Genomic DNA, 22,011 nt, shown 5'->3' with positions numbered 1-22,011 from the left:
AGAGTCTGAAGGTCAGGACAGAGGGAGGAGCGAGGAGGGAGTGGGCATGAGGAAGGAGAGTGGAGAGGGGGCAACCAGCGCAGACGGGGCCAGCCTAGACCACAGGCAGCCAACGACTGTGAGTTGCAGTAGGGTTCCGGCTGCCTGGGCTGCCAGGGCGTGGAGACAGGAGGTGCAGGTTCCTGATATCCTGGGGGACTCAGCACAGGGAGCAGACCAGGAACCCAGGCCACCCCGAGTCCTGCTCTCTCTGCATGTGTACTGGGGTGGTCCCGGGAGACCCCCCATTTGGGAATGGGGCTATGTTACCCAGCTACCGGCTGCTCTTTCTCTCCAGGTGCTTGAACGCGGCTTTTTCTTGCTCCCATTCTCTCTCCCTTACCTGGCTTTCATTCTCTGCCCCCACCTCTTACCTTCTATTTCCCCTGAACCTGCCTGGCTTCGAAAGCCAGATACCTCCAGGCCCGAAGCCTCTGAAGGGGAAGATGGGAGGGGCTCGGAGCCTTGGCAGGGCTCGGAGCCTTGGCAGAGCTCAGTCCCTTGCTGCCCCAGGCACAGAGAGGACAAACAGCAAATTCTCCGCAGGCCGGAGAGCAGGTGCCCTGGGACCAGACTAGCGGTTTTAACCGGCTTTCTGAAACCTCTTGGGAGGGGCTTCTCTGGCTGTAACCATAAAATGGATGTTGGGGGGACACCTGGGTGGCTCAGTTGGTTGAGCAGCTGCCTTCGGCTCAGGTCATGATCCCAGGGTCCTGGGATCGAGTCCCACATCGGGCTCCTTGCTCGGCGGGGAGCCTGCTTCTCCCTCTGCTTCTGCCTGCCTCTTTGTCTGTCTGTGCTCGCTCGCTCTCTCTCCCTCTGTCTCTGACAAATAAATAAATAAAATCTTTAAAAAATAATAAAAATTGGAAGTTGGGTCTCCTGACTTTGAGAAAGATGCTTCCTATCACCTCCCCTTCTGCTTTGCCCCAGCCAGGGGAAGGCGGCTCTCTTCGCTGGGAGAGCCAAGGAAGCGGAAGGGCTGGCTCTCCACCCATCGTCGCTTATTTCCCCGGCCAGGAATGGAAAAGTACATCACTTCCTCCCAGACTCTCAGCGCCCGGTCCTGGGTGCTCCCTTCCCCCCTCCAGCGCTGCAGACATCGTGTTTCCTCCAGGGCCAGGGAGGATGGGGAAGGGTCCCGAGTCACAGCGCCGTCATTTACAGAAAGGAGAGACCGCACGTTGGTGTGAGCTCCATGGAAGCCCCAGGACATGATCTTTAATTGATGTCCCTGTCCCTGCCTCCCCGCCCCGAGCCCCAGATGACATATTTACAGGATGCTGTATGGAGCCATTTCCAGGCCCAGGCCAGTGCAGCCTCCTCTCCTCCCCGAGCGCTGCCTGGGTGGGGCGGAAGGATGCAGACAGCTGGGAGCCGGGGGGACTGGTCACAGGAAGTCCCGAGCCCTCCACATCCTCACGCCCGCCCCCACGCATGTGCGCGCACAGGCCTGTCTGCACGTGCAGAGGTATTCACACTTGTGCGGAGATGTGGATCCAAATGCTTGTGCCAGGGGTACCACCGGCTGTGTGCCCGTGCATCAGCGGAGAACGCCTTAGAGAACCGCGGCAGCAGCGCCCAAGCCAGCCCTTCCCCTCCTGCCCCCCTGCTCCAGTGTGTGGGACTGGCGGAGCCGGACTGGCCAGGGGGCGCCCCACCCACCCCCTTCTCTTGGGCAGTGCCAGCTGGAGCTCAGTATCGAGGACTCCGCATCCGGCCACCCAAAAGGGTGTGAATGGGTCTCAGTCCCGTTTGCCCTGAGGGGTGGTGCAGATAAACAGGGAACCATTTCCTCTTCAAAGAGGACCCAGAAACAGAGGGACTGGATGAAACAGGCAGTTCAAAGTCCCTGGGGTGTCCAGAAACCCCTGCTGAGTCTGGAAGGGGTATTCCTGGGGAGAGGGGCTCCGCTCATTTGTGGCTTTCATCCATAAGGTAGCTTGACCCTCATCTTGCCCTTGCCAGCTGGTTTGTAAGCAGTAGAGCCGAGGCGCCACTGTCCCATGGGTCATGGGGAAGGCCAGGGGCGGGTCTGAGGACTCCCGCCCTGGCCTCAGCCTGTCTGTCAGGCTCAGCTGCAGTGGGGATCAGAGGATGTTAGGGGGAGAACAACTGTAAACTTACTACTCAGCCCTGGAATGGGGGTAAGGAGCAGAATGGTTTCGACAGGGCCTTGAGGACTTTTCTAGAAGCTGAAGATCAGATAGGAAACCTGCCTTTTTTCTTACCTCCTCTTGTACATCACAGGCAAAACCCCTAACCCTCCAGTCACTGGGCCACCCCTGGCCTTTCCTCCTTGGGAGAGTCCTCTCTGGGAAGATGGCCCAGCCTGGGACCCCTAGGCCATGCTGGGGGGCACCTAAACCCTGAGTCTGCCCCAGAATCAACCTTCTTGAAAGGGGGGTAGGTGCTATTTTATATCAGGGTCTAGATTTTCTAGACCCCAAATACATGCATCCTGCCAGGGATAGCAGGATGGTAATTTTGAAATTGAAGACAATCTGGGACGTGTGGTCGTTGTGCCCATAACCGAGGCCTTGGGCACAGAACAGGCAGCTTTGGTTTGAATCAGCACTCATTCTTTTCTCCAAGCTCGGTAGGGCTGGGCCACAGGGCACGGGCCCTGCCCTTGCCTGGCTTGGGGTCGGCTATGTTCGATGAGAGGATTCCAGGTGGGATCATCCCCGGGGAGGGCCCCGGGGGATGGCTATGTCTCAGTTCCTCCGGTCCCTCCCACACAAATGTCAAAATATCCCCACAACCTTCCTTGCCCCAGCACCCCCAAAGTTACATTCATCAGTTAAGATTCAGTTTAAAAAAAAAAAAAATGTAGATGTCAGCCCCTTCCCCCTAAGTCCCAGAGAGCTAAAACCCTGGTCCCAGCTGCCTGGTTTTGAGGAGGGGCCGTCCCAGGCCCTGCCCACGGGGTGGGGTGGGGGGATCCCTCTTGCTGTGGCAATCAGTGATGATGAAAGCTACATTCACACAGGGAGAGTTGGTGTGCGAGGCCAAAGCCGCATGAGGTGGGGTGGTGGACCGTGACGGAAATGCCCCAGGCCCGCCCGGTCCACCCTGGTGGAGTGAAGGGCAGGGAGGGCCACAGCCCCCCACAACACCCTCCCCCCGCCCCACACCGTGGGGCCAGGAGTTGAAGGGCTTGGGCCCGGAAGACATTTGCATGGTGCCTCCCTCCATGGCTGGGCAGGGGGCAGCCTCGTGGTTCAGGGCGGAGAGACGGTGGGCGCCAGGCTCGGAGGGAGGGGGGTGGCACTTAGGCCCCTCCGGACCTGGAATGGAGAGGGGGCATCAGGGGAGGAGGTGAGGCAGGGCCCAGAGGGAGAGCCCCTGAGCCGGGGCCCTGGGAGGTCAGTGCTGGGCCCTAGAGGCAGCAAGTCCCAGGCTGGCCAGGGAGGGGTTCTGGTGGGAGTTCAGACAGCGGTGACATGGAAGACAAAACAGATGGGACGCAGAGGTAGGCTCCCCTCCCGGGAGAACGGGGCTTCGGGGGACACAGCTCCAGGGCCCACCTGGACAGTGGTGGTCTGGCAATAGGAAGGGCAGGAGGAAATGGACCAAGGCCTGGGAGGGCAGGTGGGCGGGAGGAAGGGGCACGGGCAGGCTGAGGACTTTCTTCCCGGAGCGGGGCGGGGCTCTCCCACCCCTGTAGTGACAGCAGTGACACAGGGGTGGGGGAATCAGCCCCCAGCTCCCCATCAACAGAATGTGAGGTGACGAATGAGATGGAGGAAGACAGGGACAGCGGGAGGGATGACGTGGCCGGCGTCACACTGCCCCCTGCTGGGTCGGGTCGTACCTTCCCCGGCGGATGTTTCTTCAAGGAGCCAAGGAGAGGACAGGCAGAGAGAAAAAGGAAAAGGAGCCACGGGTGACGACCGTGCCCTTCTCTCAGGGAGGGCCTTCCTGGTTCCCATGAGACCCCTGGCCCCAAATATGGGCCAGGGTCCCCAGGACCGGCTCACTAATGGCAGGCCTAGGGAGAGATGCCTGGGTTTGAGTCCTGACTTGGCAGGTCCCTCCTCTGCACAGTGAAGGCATTAGACCAGCTTCAGGGCCCCAGACCCAGATGCCCACAGACCACTGTGGGCCAGGTGGGGCCTAGGGACGGAGGACACACCCTGTTCCCACCAGCCCCTACTAGGCTCCTCTCCACCGTGCTGGGATGCACTGAGGCCCAGTCTTCTTCTCCTTTTGCAAGAGAAGCTGGGAAGATTGTTAATGTAAAATGTTTTGGTGTTTTTTGGTTGTTTGCTTTTTTTTTTTTTTTTTTTTTTTTAATTTCTTGGAATTGTGAGCAAAACAAGACTATGTGCCTGGCTCGGACCATGATATGTGAGCTCTGGTTTAGCTAACTTCTCAGGGAGGCCCCTCAGCTCCAACAGTCTGGGGTTCTGATACCCCCCAAAACACCAAAGGATGGGGGGTGCACGTGCATGTGTGTGCATGTGTGTCTCTTACTTAAATCCCCAGCCCGTGCCTCCCAGGACGATGGCTGCAACCAGGACAGCCCCTGCGATGGAGCCGATGATGATGTTGGTGCCGCTGGGACCTGGGGAGGAAGGTAGAGCTCGGTTGGCAGGAACAGGCATGCAGAAAGGGAGAGACAGAGCCCCACCCCGGCTGGCTCCAGCCTCACCCTTGTATCTCTCGGTCTCCCCTGTCGGGGGGGATGTGGGCAGGGGGTTGTGAATGCTGCAGTCTTTGCCTGTCCAGTCTGGCTGACAGATGCACTTGCCTTCGTTGCTGCAGACCTAGAGGTGGGGTTGGGCCAGTAGAGGTGAGCGGTAGAGGGGGGGCTGTCCCCTCTCGGGAGCACCTCCCACCACCCCTGGCCTCCAGGCACCCACCCCATGGTGGGAGCAGATCCTGCGCTCCCCGCTGCCAGGGCAGGTGCTGAAGTTGAAGGCCGAGGCTGGTAGGCACCGATGATCCAGGCACAGCATGTTGGGCCCGCAGGCTGTGCCATCTTCCACGTAACTCAGGTCAGAGCCATCAGCCAGCTGTACATGGCCCCCCCTGGGGAACCGGCATAGCCAGCTTCAGCTCTTGTGCCCACCCCCATCATGGCTGCAAGCTGCCCCTCCCCAGGCATGGTCTCAGCCCATACCTGCAGTCCAGCTCCTTGCCCTGGTGGTAGAAGGTAACACTGTTGATGTCCCCCCCTAGGTCCCCCAGCCGAGGAGCTCCAGAGATGTTGACGCAGAGGAGGAAGCCACAGAGCACATCCCTGTTGGGGCAGCGTGAAGACAGTGAAGCCCCAAGTCTGACCTCTGACCCAACTGCTACTACTACTACTGAACTTGAATCCGCCCTCTCCCCACCATCTGAATTTTCCTATATTCTCCGCTGGGACTCCTAGGCTTGTCCTAGAACCTGCTGTCCCAACTCTGAAAACAAAAACCAAAAAACAAAACCCTCCTGGGTCCCAGAGCTGGGGAGGCCAACCAGGAGCCTTGGCAACTCACTGTTTATTGCACTGGACCCAGCCTGACCCCTTGCGCCCACAGTTCCCACGCTCTGTCCCCTCCACGTTCAGCTTCTCATAGCAGAAGCGATCAGCAGCCGCTGTAAGGAGATGATGCCAGGTGTCACCCACTCACCCCAGAACCCACCCCAGGACCTCAGGCTGCACCCCCCAGCACTCTGGCCTGACCCCCAATCCAGCTGGGTCACTGAGATCCTGAGAGCCACACACTTGGTAGAGGTTATTTACCAGAACTTACCCCTCCCCAGCCTCTTGATTCTGGGTCCTCCAGTGTCTCCTCTCCCATACCCCTAGCCAAAGACTCACCATGGCCCCAAAGGGCTTGGCACTGCCGATCCCGAGTTTTGCAGCGACCTCCATAGCAGCGGCCCTAAGGTGCAAACAAGAGACAAGGGACTGAGACATTGAGTGGTCAGAATGGATAGAAGTCAAAAGACTGTTATTGAGCCAGAGGTCCAGAAGGGGAGGGGCCCCGTCATACCTGTTCATGATCGCAGTAGTAACCGTCCAGCTTGTGCAAGTTAGGAGGACACTGTGGACAGAGGGGCTGGTCTGAGCAGAGCAGCCCCAGAACTGAGAGTTGAAGATGAAGGGTTGTTAAATGCCCTCTCATGGGGCTCATAGTAGTAGAGGGCTCTTCCAAGTCAAGGGCAAGAGGTCTGGCTCAGAACTCAGACCACACAGGTTGGCAAGTTCCGTAGCCTCTCCAATCTCTCTGTTTCCTGTAACTACTTCACAGGGCTGGGAGAACTTAATGCCACGTATTGAGGACTTAAGGGATGTTAACTAATAATATCTTACGCTCTGATCTTGAGTGCACACCAACCCCGTTCCAGGCCCTTGGAACCCCAGCCAGACTATTCTGATTTAATGACGTTAGGAGCAAAACCAGGAGGCATGAAGAACTCGTTTCACAGGCGAGGAAAACGAGGCTGACCAGCGGCGGCGACGCCAGCAGCAGAGCGGAGGGGCGCAGATAACAATAGCCCCGCGGAGCCAAAGCTATAAGGATCGGGGTTGCCTCGCCCGGGGACCCTCAGGGCGGCTGGGCTGGACGGACCTGGCTGGAGTCCCCGGTGCAGGTCTCCGCGATGTCGCACTCGTTCACGGCCTCTCGACAGGACACACCCCGCGGCTCGTACTGGGAAGGGGATGCTTCGCAGCTCAGCCCAGAACCGCGGACTCAGCGCCTGTCTTCCCCGAGGCCCGCCCCTGAAGCCTCGCCCCTGAAGCCCCGCCCCTCCTAAGGCCTGGGCACTCGGCTCCTCCTCGCCTCGCCCCCAGGCCGACCCACGGTCCCGCCCCTCCCACCGCCACAGTGTAGGTGCCCCGCCCCGTTTCTCATAGCCCCGCCCTTCTCCCTCTCCATTGGCGCTTCCTTCGCCTCAAGTCCCGCCCCTACATGTGCCCCGCCTCCAGCGGCTCCTCCTCCCTAAGTCCGGCTCCTGATCCGAATGTCCGCTGCCAGGCCTCAAGGTACCGCCTCCATCCCACCCCGGCGGTGGGTGTCCCTCACCTTGCAGCGGCGACAGCAGAGTCCGTCGCTGCACATGGCGTCGTGAGTCAGAGTGCATTTCTTGCAGCAGTTCCCGCCCGCCCGGCTGCACTCCTGAGCGATGCGGGGACAAGGGGAGGGAGGTGGTTAAGCCTCGACCTTCCTCACCCAGACCTTCTCGGGCGCGCCCCGGTCCGGCACCTGGCGCCGCACCCGTCTCTCACCTGCACCGAGCCACAGTCGCACTCCTCTCCCGCCTCCACAAAGCCGTTCCCACACTCAGGCGGGTCCAAGAGCTGGACGGGGAAGCGGTGTCGGGAGTCTGGCCGGGACCTTGCCCAAGCCTCACTCCCACATCGCCGCCCTGGGGCTGGTACCTTGAGGGGCTTGTTGAAGAGGCAGCTCCCGCCTCCCTCCTGCAGAAACTGGTTGTACTCGTCGATGCTGCAGCGCGAAAACTTGCGAGGCAGGTAGAACCTGGGCAAGAGTCAGGGGACCGAGCTGCTGAGCCCCGCCGCTCTCGCCCCTTCTCAAGACTGGGGATGGGGTGCACGGGGGGACTCGGTGACCATCTCGAGGAGGCTGAGGATCTATGTGCCCGGCAACAGTACGATCAGCCTCCTGCCTGCCCATCAAGCGGAAGTGGACAGGGGCGGTGCTCCTGTCCCCTTCCCGAAGCCTCAGGACAGCTCAGAATTGGAGGTTGGAGAGCTGAGGGGAGAAGGTGCCTCCACGTGAGGCTCTGGCGGCTCCCAGTGGCCACAGCGCACACTACAGGCTGCAGTTTCTGTGTGGGGGGCGCGGCGGGGCGGGGCGGGGCGGGGCGGGGCGGGAGGGCGGGGAGGGTCGGGATGGACACTGTGGGTCTCCCTGGGCAGGGTCCTCAGAAAACTGGGCCCAACAGCTAGGCCTCTTGAGGCCACTGGGTCCAAGACTGCTGACCAGTCCTCCCTGTGGTTCTCCCTCGCCCAAGACCCTGCCCTCGACTGTCCCCAAGAACTCACCCTGTGTCTTCCATGATGCAGCCCAGCCAGTTGTCCGGACATTTGCAGTCCCCTGAGAGGGAGCAGATGGGTGTGAGGGAGGGTGGAGGGCAACGCCTCTCCCACAGACACCCTCTTCACTTCTAAGGTTGCTGGGAGTGGGTCTGGGCTGGTCGTGGGGCCGCACGGGGTCTCCTTTGATACCTGCTGAGCTCCGGTGTTTATTCCACATCATGCCCAGGTTCTGCCCCAGCGTCTGGGCCAAGGTCACCGCCATGGCGCCCATGTTGTCATACTTGGGGTGAGGAAGATGGAGCACACAGATATCTGCATCCCTCGTGCCCTTCAAAGCCCCTCTCCCTTTGGCTCCCACCCCCACCCCAGCCATGCCCTGCAGCTCTCACCTCGTTCACACCCCCACCCCTGGACAGGGAGCAGATGCCCCCCACGTAGGCAGCCCCGCTACTGGCGCTCTGGAAAGTCCTGCCCCTGGAAGGGAGAGGGTTGTCAGGAGAACCCCGTGCCCTGCCCACAGTGTCTTCTCTGGGCTGAGAGGGGCAGACTGCACTACAGCCCTCCCTCGGGGAGGGGAGCCCATCCTCATGAGGCAAACCCCTTCCTCTCTTTGGGTTTGTTTGCCCAGGAGCCACGTGAGAGGCTCCTATGAGATCATCTCTAATGACAAGGACCTTCTATCAGATTTTTTTTTTCTTCTATCTGAGCACTGAGTCCCTGAGGAAGGGATGCTGGGGCAGTTTGAAAGGAGAAGAGGGGACCAAAGGGGAGATGATAGGCAGAGGAAGATCAGTGGGGACTGGAAAAAGACGCATCAGCATACAGGGGGAGATGTCCAGCCTGTGGCAAGTGGCTGGGGGGCTGGTGCAAGGTGAGCCCAGTTCCCAGACCCTGCAGGAGCCCCGGCACAGAGCGAGCAAACAGCAGAGGCTGGCGGGACCCGGGTGGTGTTGGGGGGACTCACGAGAAGAGATGGGTGGCATCACTGGGCTCAGGGAGGCCCTCCCGCCGATAGACCATGAGCCGGGCTAGGGTCTCCAGGAGGTCATCCTGCACCTGGATCTTGTCCCCATCTGCCCACGTTTCCATGGCAACCAGCACGATGCGGGTATTGAGCTGCTCCTTGTACATCTGGGCCCCGAGGGAAGAGGAGGAGGGTGGGGGCACAGGGCTGGAGGAGGGCCTCAGTCTGTCTCTCCAGGAAGTGGGGATCAGGGGCTGCTAGGGCCCTCCAGAGCTCACCCCAAGCATGTGTGCAGCGGGGCGCTGGCAAGGGAGGGGAGGGAAGGGAAGGGGGGGTGGCTCACCACATCTGCCAGGTTCACAACGGACTTGGCAAAGTTGCTGGTGAGGACCACCGACTGGCGCATCTGCTCAAACTGGGAGGAAAGAGAGTGGGCGCAGGGCCAGGGTACTTCTGGCCCCCCTCCCCGAGTTGCCCCTAGGCTGAGAACTTACCAGCTGGTGGTCGTTGACCACGATCAGCTCCACATACTTGGTCTCACTGTGCACAGTAGGGTGGCCCCGGCGGACCTGGGCAGTGGGTGGGCACTTGGGATCAGTCCCCTCCATGCCCGGCATGGAGGCCAAGCCATGGGCAGACTCGGGGGTGCTGAACTCCGGTCAGGGATAATGCTAGTCCCCTCAATGGTGGGGGTCCCCTCCCCACCCCCAGCCTTGGTAAGAGGGCAGGCAGCCTCAGTTTGTCTGTAATTCAGGCGGGTGTAGACACAGCCATTAGGAAATGGGGTGGGGGGCTTCCTCTCAGGCATGGTACCCTGGCTCCCAGCCACGCTGGTCTGAGCCCTCCTTTGCCCCCGTCATGGATGGGGTGTCCTTCTGCTCTGGACCACAGCCTGGGGTCTCTGCAGCCCGAGGTCTGTGCGGGCCCCCGTACCTGCCTTTTCCTTCTCAGCCTCGGCCGGTTCACAGGAGCAGAATGAGCAGGGGCAGCAAATAGGCAGCCTGGGGGGAGGGGACAGGTGAGGGGGGCACACCCGGCCCCCTCCCCAGCCCCACTTTCCCTCCCTTACCTGGTTCCCTGCATCCGAGAGGGGCTGGGAGGAGAGGGGTCCGGTAAATGAGGTGGGGAAGGGGTCCCTGAAATGAGGGGGAATTAATTCTTGGGGGGGCCGACCAGGTCTGCTACTGAACCCAAATGGGGGACAGCTCCAGCCCTTCCCCCCCACCCCATCCCAGGGTGACCCAGAACTGGCCAGAGCTCCCATGTCGGATCTGATCTCCCAGATGCTCAGATTCCGGGGTCAAGACCTGGGGGCGCCCTGAGAGATAGGGGCAAAGGACACTGGAGCCTGATGGGAGGTTACTTGGGGGACAGAGGGGACATTGGAGCTGAGGGCACAGAGGGAGGGAACCAGAGCTGGGGTGACTGAGGAGGGCAGTAAGGCTGAGGTTACCAAGGGAGGAGGCGCGACAGCCTTTGGGACAAGCCATGGGGATGCGCAAGTGCGTAGCTGGGGTGTCAGGGGGGACCGTGAGGGGCTCACCTGGGGGGGTTCCTGAGACCTGGACATCTCACGGGGCTCCACGATGTAGGTGAAGTTCCCATCGGAGAAGACCCCACTGCAGAGAGAGGCGCAGGTCCCCACCGTGCATCCCCAGGGCCAGGGAGGAAGGCTCTTCCCTTCCCCCGCTCCTGCCCCCTCCCTGCCCATACTCACTGCAGCCCCTGGCAGGTGGAGAGGGCGGCAAAGGAGTGGGGGTTCCCTCGGAGCTTCCCCTGGTAGTAGCAGTGGTCCCCGGCCCCCTGGGGGAGCAGCAGAACATGAACAGACATGAAGGCAGGAGGAGGGCTGAGGGTCCCCGCAACGGCTCGGTGTGGGCGGGGTGCGGGTGGCCGTGGTCTTGGGGTGCCCCCGCGGATCGGGAGCCTGGTCCTATTCTGGATGCACTCCTAGTTTGCTCTTTCACCTGGGCCGGTGCCTAGTCTCTGGGCCCCCTTCCCTCCCCTACAAGATGAGGAAGTTGGGCTACATCAGTGATTCTCAGCATATGTGGGGTTCATCGATTCCTCTGAGAAGAAGAGCTAGCACTCTGCACGGGCACTGTTCTGAGCACTCACCGACGAGCGCCCCGAATTTATGAGAGCTGTGGGCTCAGCCCCAGCACTCACACAAGGGCACACATGGCACGGTTCACAGACACCACAGCCTCTGCGGACTGTCCCCGGACACGGTCTGTGGCTGAGCAACCATAAGCGCCATGTGTCCTCGAGGCCGGGGCGCTCGGGTCAGAGGGGACAAGTACCCCCTCCCTGCTCCTGAAGAATTACTTGTGCTCCAGTTACTGAGCTGGCTGGTGTGTGTGTGGCGGGGGGAGGTGGCTATTTATAGACACTCATTCATCTTTGCTCAAGCCCCTGGGCCTCTGGGGCTGGGACCCTGGTGTCCCAGGCAGCCAGGACTTCCCAAGGCCTTGGTGCTTAGTAAGAAGTGCATTTCCCCAACTGCCACCTCTGACAAAGGTCTGGGCAGGGGGCAGGGAGGGTCCTTGAAAGCCTCGGAGTCAGGCAGAGAGGCCGGCTGGGAGTCGGTGCTGTAGTGGGTACTGGGTGAAGGGAGCTCAGGCTCCACACTGTTCAACAAGCTGCTTGGACTCCAACCCTGGGGGCCACAGATCACCTGTCCCTTCATTCCCCCTCCCCTAGCCCCTTCCAAAGGCACTCACAGTGTTGTGCTGGGTTGTTCCCTCCCGGCTAAAATGACGTTCCACATATTGCGAGGAGAGGAGGTGACTGAAACAGACAGAAGGGGGGCAGGAGGAAGCGGGGGGTCCATGCTGGGGGCCGGGTCAGTTTTGGGCCCCACCCCAGCTCCGATCTAGGTCCCTTGACCTGGCCTTGTCCCCATCTCCTCACCCACCCAGGTCAAGGCCATGCCTTGCCCACCCGCCTGCTGCCCTTCCTTCTAGGCTCAAGGCCACACTCACTGGTTCAGCTCCAGGTCCAGAGTGAAGTTTGAGTTGAAGGCTGGGATGACGAAACTCACTTGGGCCAGGTGGACAGGCTGGGGGTTGGGGGACGGCAGAGGGGAGTCAACCCAGGGAACCTCAGAACAAGTTGTTGCGCTGGGGAGGGGATGGCCCAGCCCAGCCGCTAAGGGAACCATTGATTTGGGGAGAAAGAGCTTATCTTCCTCTGAGCCCCTGTTCCCTTCCTGGGGGCGGGGGCAGATGTATGCATCCCAGGGCACAGCCCACCCTCAGCCAGGGCACGGTGAGCAGCATGGGAGGCGGGTGCCCGCCCACCCTCTCTGGTGTAGGAGTCCCCCAGGGCCGGTCTATCTGCGCAGCAGGGACGGAAAGCAGTTCAGCCCGCCCACTGCTTAGGTCAGGCCCTCCCCGCTGTTGGCAGGGCCAGCTCTGCTCTCACTTCAGGGAGCCCCCAGAAGTACCACAGAAAAGGGGCAAACTGGAGATGGGGTGCAGGGTGACCCCCGGACCCTGTAGACCGGGCTCCTCTCTCCTGCCTCCGGGGCCCAGCCTCCATTTATGGAGAAAGCTCGGACTTTGCAGACAGGGTGGTGTGGGTTAGAATTGGAAGCTGGAGCGGATGCCATCCTGTCAGGAGGAAAGAACTTGGCTCCTCTACCCCCAAGTCCATTGCCCTCTGCCTTGCCCAAAGCAGCTCATCTTTAATATTTCAATCCCATGGTTAATTTTTAAACACGGAAGTTTTCCTGATAAATTTTTCAAAGGGGCCTTTGCAGTGGGTCTGGGAGGCTCCAGGTTGTCATGGCGACGTACCAGGTCTGAGCAAGATGGCTGCCCTACCCGGTCTGGGCACCCAGCTTCCACGGGGAGTGGGGACTCCAGGCCTGAAGCTCATGTGCCTGGAGAAACAGTGACCTTAAGAGAAGAAGGGGCAGGAGAGTCTGAGCTCAGGGGATAAGGGGGGCGCTCCCCACTCCAGGTCTCATCACTAAAGACCCAGGGAAACGTATCAAGGTCCTGAGAAGGACTAGAGCCTTCTCCACACCCGTATTCATTTCAGAAGACTGAAACCCAGACCCCCACCACTGGGCTGTGCAGGTGTGAGGCTTTTGTTTGCTGCTTTTCTCCTGGGCTGCAGGACAGAAGGGAGCCCCAAGGTCACAAAATCTCATAGCCTGTGCTAGTTGGCTTTCTTATCAACCACCTAGATTTCTCGTTTTTATTAAGTGCTATCATGTGCCAGGCACTGTTCAAAATACAAGTATTATCATATTTGATCTTCACCACAAGCCAGGGGGACAGATGTTCCTGCTACCCTCCTCTGGCAGACGGAGGACAGAGGGCAGAGGACAGAAGGACAGAGAGCCTAACTAACTTGCCCAAACTCACACAGCTAAGAAGTGGTAGAGCTGGGACTCAAGCCTGAAGAATCAGCTTCCAAGGCCTTCTCACCCCAAAGGTGAAGCAAGATGAAAATGGCCCAGTGTCCATGAGAGGCCCTAAGAGAAGGGGGCTGAGGTGGGGTGAAGGGTCAGAGCTCGGGTAGGCAGCCCTCTGAGCTCCAAGGACACTGACTCACCCCATCCCAGGCCGACTGAGCTCAAAGCTCTATCCCAAGCCCCCAGAGCGTCGATCAGACTTGAAATAGAACGTCAAGGACAAGGAGTCACTGCTTTCCTCTTCCTGCCCTGGCCTGGACCATCTCTGCTTTCTCCCTGCCCCTGGGCGTGGACTACCCTTCCCCTTCCCACCCCATGCCCTTGGCTTGCACTGTCCCTGCCCTCCCTCTCCTGTCCTCTCCTGGGCCTGGTCTATTTCTGCCTCTCCCACCCATCCCCGCCGGGTCTACCCCTGCCCTCCCCTGCCCTCAGGTCTGTACCCACTTGTTCTTTCCGCTCCCCACCCCAGCTCATAAGCACCCATCTCTGCCCGTACTGATCCCCCAGAGGAGCAGCCCGTCCTGAGCCCCTCTCTCAGACTGTACTGCTTCAGAGATGATCCAGCAGCCTCCCTGGGCCTCAGGTTTTCCCACTGAAAATGGTACGATGAGCCCAGAGAGACGCAAGGCTGTGAAGCAGGCTTGGGTGGTGAGGGTCATCCCGGGCCAGGAGAAATCTGGCAGCATCGGCCCTCGTGCTAGCAGAATGTCCACTACTCAGGAAGTCGGTAAGCTCACCCCTACAGCCTCCCCGATCTCTGGGGAAAGCCCAGACTGTTGGAAGAGCAGACACAAGGTCCTTCCTGTCCCCACCACCTCCCGCAGCCTCATTCTTCCTCACCTGCGAAAGCTGACCCTGGGTGGGGCTGCCCCTTCCCCAGCAGGACCCAGGGCCCAGGCCAGATAAGCCCCACTGCTGCCGGGGCTGGGGGCTGGGCGCGACAGGAGGCAGGCCCAGGGAGGGCTGGGGAGCCACCAAAGGTGCTGGAGGAAGGGGAGGGAATTCAGAAGGCTGGGCAAGGGCTACATGGGGCAACCCCTGTCTGCAGGAAGAGAAAGATCAGGCAAACCCGCTTCAGTCCCCAGGAACTCTGTACCCCAGGCAGCTGGGGCGGAGGCTCTTCCTGGCATCAGACTCCTAAGACCCCCACCCACACCCCTCACCTGAAGGCCTGAGTTCTAGCAGAGCCAAACCACTCCTTGCTTGGTCCACCTCCTGCCCCTGACCTGCCCCTGACCTCTCCCATTATCCCTCAGTTCCTCCCCTGGGAGCCCCTCCCGTCCCCTGCCTCCCGCCCTCCTCCGTGCCCAGCTCAGCGCTGCTGGTGACCGGCCGGCTGGGCCTCGACCCCGTGCCCTGCTCTTACCTCTCGCTCCCCGGCCATCCGGCTCTCACGTGCCCTGGCTCATTGGATCTCAACCCGCCCAGGTCGCCTGGTGCTCATTTTACAAATGGGAGGCCAAGGCTCAGGGAGAGACACTTGGAGGTGACTGGCCCAGGGCCATGCTGGGGAGGTGTGGGGTCAGATCTCAGCCCCGGGCTGGAGTTCACATCTGCCCCGGCAGCTCGGCCACCTGGCTTCAGCGACTTTGCCCTGCCTGAGGCTATCTTGTCAACAGCCCGTCCACCCCCTAGGCATTGGCTTATGCCCCATATTGGGCTCAACCAGATTCAGGATGCAGAAGGAAGGAGGCCAAAATCCCACTGAAGTCCCAGAATCATAAATACAGACGCCAGGCCTCTACCTTATACCCCCAGAATCACAGTCTTGGGAAGGGGGAGATTGAGGACCTCGGGATTCTCAGATGCTCCAGTAAATTCGAGTGTCCAAGCACTGTCCTTTAAGCTGTCACCCCAAGTCCCTCCTCTGGAACCCCCATCTCTTCCCATGGCTTTCCCTCCTCCTCCTCATCCACAAACCCCACACCCCACAACACACAGAGGGCTGTGGCCCCTCTACTCCTAGGCCTTTAAGCACACACAGGGTTCTGGACATCTCTGATCACCAATTCAACTTTTCACAGAACATGCCCATTTTCTTCCCGGCCCAGGAGCTCAACACACATGTTGAATGGAAAAGCATCAGAAGGCCTGAGCCTCAGTTTCCCTACTGGTAAAATGGGGTTGTCTTGAGGGTTAGAGGGAAGCCGTTCTTAACGCATTATTATCACAAGGACTAGTAATCATAATCAGAACAGTTGAAGAACGAAGTGTAAATGTTCCAGCTGAACAGGGCTTTGAGGAACTAGATGAACCACATGGGCTGGGTCGTGGCAGATGGCGGGGAGCCAGAGACCCAGGGACCCCACCTGGAAGATGTCCCCTCCCCACAGCAGCTGTTCTCCACGATGTGCTGGAGCTCAACTGATCAGCGGGACAGTGGGACTCCCAGACAGAGCAGCTGAACAAATTTCTGATAATGGGATTTGACCTACATTTTTGAGGACAGAGTCACTTCCTTAGAGGGTCATAAGTTCCTCTGGGGACATTCTCTGGGCAACGGAGCCCCTCTAGACAGCCAGGACGGGGGTGATCAGGCGAGGCCAAGCCCGCAGGCCAGGATCTGGTTGGGGAGAACTCAAGACTCTTGTCTCATTGTCCCTACCCTTACCAGCACCACCTGGAACCCGACAGGTAACCCCCAAATGCCCAGGCTTCTGTTTCAGACACCCGCCCTCATGCAGGTGCCAGCTGCCTGCACCCAGCCACGGATACTCAGGAAGAAGGGAGGCCTCACAGATGTTGAACATCTGTTCTTGCCAGATCCTAGGCAGGACACCTAACAAACATCATCGCCTCTGATCTTCCAGGCAGCTTGGCAAAATGGAGTCGACTCTTAGCCCCATTTTATGGATTAGGAATGTGGGATTCAGAAGGCAGCAGAACCAGGAGCCACCAAGGCTGCTCCCCCCGCCCCACAAAGCCTTTCAGACCCAAGCTTAGTCTCCTGCGTGAATAATCTCTTCACTCAGCTTCATGGCCGGGCTCACAGCTGGGCTCAGTTCATGCCCCTTGCCTCTGCAGAGCAAGTGGGGGGCCCAGCACAAGTCTCAGGGGTGGCTTCCGGCCACCAGCCCCCCCGGGGAAACCATCTCCTGCCTTCAATCCCAGGACAGAGCTGTGACCTTGGCTGCACAGACCAAGCATGGCCATGGCCCTAGTGGGGTATGAGGGCTCCAGGCACAAGGCCCTGTGGCTCCCTGCTGAGGACTGCCATTTAGTAAGGGCTGGGGACTGAGCGTTGCCGGATTGGCCCCAACCACCTACAGCAAGAAAACACAAACACTGAAACACACACCCTCCACCAGGGGCTCCAGGGGTAGCATTTCCAGTAAATGCGGGTCTGGACAGCGTTCATAGGAGCTCACCCCAGTGACTGGGGTCTCCCCTCCTCTGTCTGGCTCTGATAAGTCTGTCTCTTAGGCCTGGAGCCTGGAACCTCTCCACCCCCTATCCTGTTTGCTTCCCTACATCCTGCCCTTTTCTTGGTTCTTGGGTTTCCCTAGGGGGCAGACATGACCCACACAGCAGCTCTGGGTTGACTAGAAAAAGAGTCCCCTCAGAAACATGTAGCTGCCTGAGCCCACAGATTTCATTCAGTCCACTTGCCTGGGCTCCCTTGTGCAGTGAACAACCAGCCCAACTGCACATGGTGACCCTGCTTGTTCTTCTGTCTCAACCTTCAGCTTTAGGCTCCCTGTGACTGCAAGTTTCTGTACTTCCAGAAATTCCTCCACTTCTCTGGGCCTTAGGCCCAGCCTGCTTCCAAACTGGACAAAAGCAAGGTGTTGAGAACAGTGGTGAAGAGGGCAGAGGGTCCCCTGTGACCTCTCACTCACTCTACCCCTGAGCCGGAGGCAGGCGGGCTCCGAGTATCAACCTGGGGCATCAGCCTTGACTCAGCTACTTAAGTGCTGTGTGACCTTCCTTGTTACTTGACTTCTCTGTGCCCACCTCCCTACCTGTAAAATGGGAATAATGACAGCCCCTTCTCCTACAGCTGTGATGATCATTAAATACCTCAATATGTGGAAAGGCATAACACTGTCTGCCCCAGTAAGGGCCCAGTAAATTATCATTTCTCTCGCTTCTAATTCTTTCCCGGCTACCTTCCTTCCCTCCACACCCCCGTTCCACCCCAAACCCAGAAGCCCTCAGCACACAAAACCCTTTCCTATCACCACCTCTAGGAGGTGGATGAGGCCGAGATTAATGTTACCATCATCCCAATTTTAGGGATCAGGAAGCTAGGCCTCAGACAGGTGATGGGACCCGGCCAGAGCAGGTGAGTGCCTGAGGTCCCCCCACCCAAGTCCTGCTGGCCAGAGTGCTCCCCCCGACTCGCCACCTGATCCACAGCAAAGAGAGATCTTGCCGCTGCCCCAGCACCTCGCTGGGCCCAAGGTCCCAAACCGATGCAATAATTCTGGACAGAGCCCAACGGCGCTAGGGGGCGAAACTTCCGGCGCCACGGGACAGGGACTCAGGGCCGCTCATGCTCCACCCTCAGCCCCGGACGGTGCAAGGCCAGAAGGGCTTCAGAGAGAAATGCCGGGAGGGAGCAGAGGGCTGCAGTGTCACCTTCCAGGAAGGGGGAAAGATTCTGGACATGACTTTTTGCCTCCTCTGGCCTTCTTCCATCTTTCTGGGTGGTGTTGCCCCGGTGCCAAAACAGATCCCTGGAGGCAGAATGGGGCGGTGGGAAGCACCTGGTCTTGGAGAGAAACGTTCTACTGCTTGAGAGCTGATGGACTCTGAGCAAGTTACTCAACCTCTCTGAGCCTCAGTTTGCTCATCTGTAAAATGGGCAGGCAAAAGTTTACCTGCCTTGCGGAGTTGTGAGAAATTCACCTCAGGGGAGACTGAGGTTCAGGTGAGGCAGGGCTATGATTCCCCTAGAGAGGCTGCAGGAAGGTCCCTGGAAAGGCTCAAGGCTAGAGAGACCCCCACTGGAGGTAAGCGCTGCCCCAGAGATCCAGGAACCCTCCACTCCTACCCTCACCCCCTCAGACACCTCGTTGGCCACATCCAGACTTGGTCGCTCAGACACGCATATGCCATCCACTCACCCAGCAGAACGACACCCAAAGAGACTCCCCTATCGTCTCCAAACTCAACTTATCAAGCCCAGCTCCACCCATCCTGGTCCCCCCACACAGTCCCAGGCGCCATCGTAGCCCGGAACCTCCCCCAACTCTCCATCCACGAAGGACTAGGCTGAGGGAGGCCTCCATTCTTCATCTCTACCTGCCCCCTGCCTTCGCCACTCACCTCCCTCTGACCCCACCACAACATCGCTCCATCTTCCATCTGGACCTTCCCTGAAGCACCCGCCAGGGGCTCCAGCAGTCAGGCTGGGTGGTCAGCTCCTAGCCAACACAGGTGCACAGTTCTGGGGAGGAGGGGTGACCCCAAGAAAGAAAGCTGGACCAAGGACCAAACCCAGCCAGGACACCCCATCTCTGGTCTTGGGACCATCCCTGCGGCCCATCTCCCACCCACTCCAAGGAGCCTGAGCAGACCCTGAAGGCAGCTTCCAGCCCCTTCCCTCTCACCCCTGCCCACGGCAACCCACCCCCACCCCTGCCCAGGCCTTCCTGCCCAGGACCATTAAGTACCCCATCCCCCTCCCTGCCTTGAGTGATGGTCCATCTATTATGCATGCTGCCTTCCTGCTCCATTCCATTTCCCGCCTATCCCCCCTGCACCCCTCCCACAAACCCCTCCACCCCCCCTAAGGGCTTTTAACCAAGTACATTAGGCAGGGCCAGATGCCAGTCTGACAGATGTCTGTAATGCTAGCCTCCCTTTCCCTCCTTCCTCCCTTTGCCCAGCCCAATTTACCTCCCACCACTCCCAGCTGCCAAAACTTCCCAGGCTGTACCCCTCCTCGGGTACACCTCCTATTCCTGCCAGGCCTTTGCCATCTCGCCCTCCGCTGCCCCCGGTTGGCCTGGCTAACTTACAGCTTCCAGCTCCTGGAGAGCCAAGGCATGCTGAATGAATATTCCATCTGGGTAATTATTATTCACATGATATTAATTAATTATTAATTGCAATTAATCTCCTTCGTTCCTAACCTTCCTCTGGGAGGCAGGAGGGGCCTGGCAGCTGAAATGGACGGGGGAGGGGGCCGAGGGGGGTTGGGGAACGGGGCCGGTGGAGTTGGCATATGTGGGTGATCTTGGGGCCTCCAGCCTTTTTCCAAGGCTCCATGCTCAGCGAGGACAGCAAGAATTGACAAGTCTGTCCGTGCATGGAGGGAAACTGAGGCAGGAGCGACCCTTGAGCTTTGCCAAGAAAGCCCTCGAAGGGCGCCGTGAGGAGAAACAGGAGCCCTACTTAATCCTTGCCTGGGCTCTTAGCGGCCTCTCCCTGCCTCCTACTGCCCTGCCCAAGCCCCATTTGATGTAGAACCACTTGCTCTGGCAGGAGGGGAGTGGGGGCGGGTAGAAGGCTGACCCAAGGCTGGACTGAGTCCTGCATTCCAGGGTCCACCAAGGGCAGGGGATCCCCATGATGATTGGAGGGGGGCCTGGAGTGAGGAGGATGCTCCCCACTAGTGGGCTCCAGCACCCATCTGGTAGGTAGCCCATTGTACAGAAGGAGAAGCTGCAGGAGCCAGCTTGGGGGGTGAGGGCAAACCCTGGCTGTGGGTGCCCTTCCTTGGGTTCCAGGCCTGCTTCAGCCCCCTGGCCTCAACACCCAGCCCCACTCACCGGGCCCCCTGGTGGCTCCTGGCGGACCCTGGTGTCCAACTGCTGCTTTCGGACCTCTCCCCCGGAGCTCTCCCCCACCAGACGGCTGGGCTCTGTGACCTCAGGGGCTCCCGGTTGCCCCAACTGGGGTGAGACTCGCCAGCGCAGAGCTCCGAAGGGACCCCGGGTCCCAAGACCTGGGGAGACAAGGCCAGAGCTGCAGGCGGATGCCCACCGAGGGGCAGGAGACTTGGGACTGGGGTGAGTCCACCTCATCCCCCCCACGCTGGTGTGGCCCTTGAAGCCCTGGGCAGGGGGGAGGGGAGGTAATCTGGGTGGGAGGACCTGCTCCCCTGCAGAGGGAAGAGCCCGATGGGGAGGGGACAGGAGCTTCCCTCCTGCCGGCCGGTCACGACTGCCCCCCCACCCCAACCCGCAGAGACCTGCAGAGTCCGCCGGCCGGCGGCAGGGGGCTGGCCGCGGTGGGGCGGGCCAGATGGGGACAGGTGGGTGCACGCGCCCTCCCTCCTCCCTGCCCCCCCCCCCCCGCGCTCGGACCTGCTGTCACCCCGAGCACTGCAGGAAAATGTGGCTGCAGCAGAAAGCGCCGCAAAACCCGGGGCGGGGGTAGGGAGGGCGCCGGGGCCGGGGCCGGGGCGGCCGGGCGGGGGGCACTCACCGGGCGGTGGGAGCCGCGGCAGCAGCAGCAGCAGCAGCGCCGCGAACGCCCAGCGCCGCAGCCGCCTCATGGCTCGCTCATAATCCTCCGGCTCCGGGGGCTGCGGCTGCGAGCGGCGCGGCGCGGGCGGGAGGAGGCGCGGGCGGGAGGCGCGGCTGCGGGAGCCGCGGGCGGGGGCGCCGGCCGGGCGGGGGGCGAGGCTGGCGGCGGCGGCAGCGGCGGCGGCAGCGGCGGCGGGGCGGGCGCCCGGCTCAGCGCGCTCCGGCCGCGGCCATCCCGGCGGGGCGGCGGGCCGGGTTAAGAGCCGAGCGGCGAGCACGTGAGCCCAGGGCCCGCCCCCGCCCCCCGCGGGCCCCCCCAGCCGGGCAGGGCCGGGTCCGCCGCGACGGGAGGACAAAAGAGGAGCCGCCCGGAGACGGGCCTGCCCGTGGCTCCTCGGGGCCCCCTCGGCAGGTGCACGGCGGGGCGCGCCCGTCCCCATCCCGCGGCCCCTGCCCCTTGCCCCCCAGGCCACCCCTCACTGGGGGGACCCCGGAGGACCTGTGGGTCTGCAGGAGAAGGGAGGCAGGGAACACGGGGACCCCGGCCTCTGACCCGGTGAGGTCCGTCTGGGGGCCCCGCGCGGTCGAGGTGCGGGGGCGTGGCTGATCCGCTCTGGTTCGCCCCTCCAGCGCGGTACCCACGAACGGCTTTCTCTGGACCCAGCCGCGAGGGCCCGGGTCGACCGCAGGCTGGTGGAGCTGGGAAGATCGGAGGACCAGGGATGGGACTAAAGGGCTCTCTCACCCACCCACAGCAGAGCAGTTCACTGCGGAATCCTCCCACATCCTGCCTCCAGACCCCTTTCCATCCTGCAGGCTTGTATTCCAGGCCAAAGATGTCCCTGCTTCCAGGACGGCTGCGGAGATTGCTGTCACCAGAGCCACCAGCAAGGGCTGGCCTATTGCCTCTGGGCTCCTGAATTCCTCACACAGGGCAGGCACCCCAGTTCTGTCCCCTAAATATATCAATTAGCCAGGTCATTTACATGCTGTTAGCACTCCCCATTCCTGCCCCTCCCTTGCCTTCCCAAATCTTTGAGGAGCAGAAGACACCTCTGGAGACCCCCAGCTTCCCAGCTCTGGCCAGACTAGGTTACCCTGTGTGCAAACCAACTGACCTTCCAAACTTCCTCTCTCCCTGTGCCCTCCAGCTCAGCTCAAGGGC

At 60.6% G+C, this 22,011-nt stretch overlaps 1 protein-coding gene across 8 annotated transcripts; it reads right to left on the bottom strand.

Annotated features, from left to right (window-relative positions):
* Nucleotides 1–1,204: 1,204 nt before the first annotated feature.
* On the bottom strand, nucleotides 1,205–20,969 carry ADAM11 (ADAM metallopeptidase domain 11). 8 transcript variants are annotated; one of them, XM_032321819.1, is made up of 27 exons: nucleotides 20,806–20,969; nucleotides 20,148–20,323; nucleotides 11,987–12,063; nucleotides 11,726–11,792; nucleotides 10,720–10,805; nucleotides 10,546–10,621; nucleotides 10,072–10,138; nucleotides 9,936–10,003; nucleotides 9,497–9,571; nucleotides 9,346–9,417; nucleotides 9,003–9,169; nucleotides 8,428–8,512; nucleotides 8,228–8,318; nucleotides 8,045–8,096; nucleotides 7,418–7,517; nucleotides 7,265–7,336; nucleotides 7,062–7,154; nucleotides 6,606–6,686; nucleotides 6,027–6,077; nucleotides 5,852–5,915; nucleotides 5,526–5,625; nucleotides 5,168–5,287; nucleotides 4,697–4,811; nucleotides 4,519–4,609; nucleotides 3,857–3,874; nucleotides 3,123–3,329; nucleotides 1,205–3,078 (listed from the first exon to the last, which is right to left on the bottom strand). In XM_032321819.1, exons 1-27 carry the CDS (start codon nucleotides 20,873–20,875, stop codon nucleotides 3,002–3,004), a joined length of 2,418 nt encoding a protein of 805 aa, XP_032177710.1. In that variant the 5' UTR covers nucleotides 20,876–20,969; the 3' UTR covers nucleotides 1,205–3,001. The 8 variants fall into 8 exon arrangements, with proteins under 8 accessions (XP_032177710.1, XP_032177709.1, XP_032177715.1 ...); XM_032321822.1 differs by lacking the exon at nucleotides 1,205–3,078 and adding an exon at nucleotides 4,908–5,076 and having other exon boundaries at nucleotides 3,200–3,329; nucleotides 20,806–20,966; XM_032321818.1 differs by having other exon boundaries at nucleotides 1,205–3,329.
* Nucleotides 20,970–22,011: the final 1,042 nt, after the last annotated feature.

Source organism: Mustela erminea, chromosome 18 (genome assembly GCF_009829155.1).
Source record: "Mustela erminea isolate mMusErm1 chromosome 18, mMusErm1.Pri, whole genome shotgun sequence".
NCBI classification, from domain to species: domain Eukaryota; kingdom Metazoa; phylum Chordata; class Mammalia; order Carnivora; family Mustelidae; genus Mustela; species Mustela erminea.
The sequence above is the reverse complement of the archived record's forward strand: the minus strand, read 5'-3'. Positions and strand labels throughout refer to the sequence as shown.

What these genes read in the sequence shown, in the direction of transcription:
- ADAM11 (XM_032321818.1), bottom strand. Translation starts at nt 20,875, where the DNA reads ATGAGGCGGCTGCGGCGCTGGGCGTTCGCGGCGCTGCTGCTGCTGCTG. An exon ending in GCGACTGTGGCTCGGTGCAG is followed by an intron (nt 7,155 to 7,264) that starts GTGAGAGACGGG and finishes CGCATCGCTCAG; the next exon opens with GAGTGCAGCCGGGCGGGCGG. An exon ending in GGCAAGGAGCTGGACTGCAG is followed by an intron (nt 4,812 to 5,167) that starts GTATGGGCTGAG and finishes CCCCACCTCTAG; the next exon opens with GTCTGCAGCAACGAAGGCAA.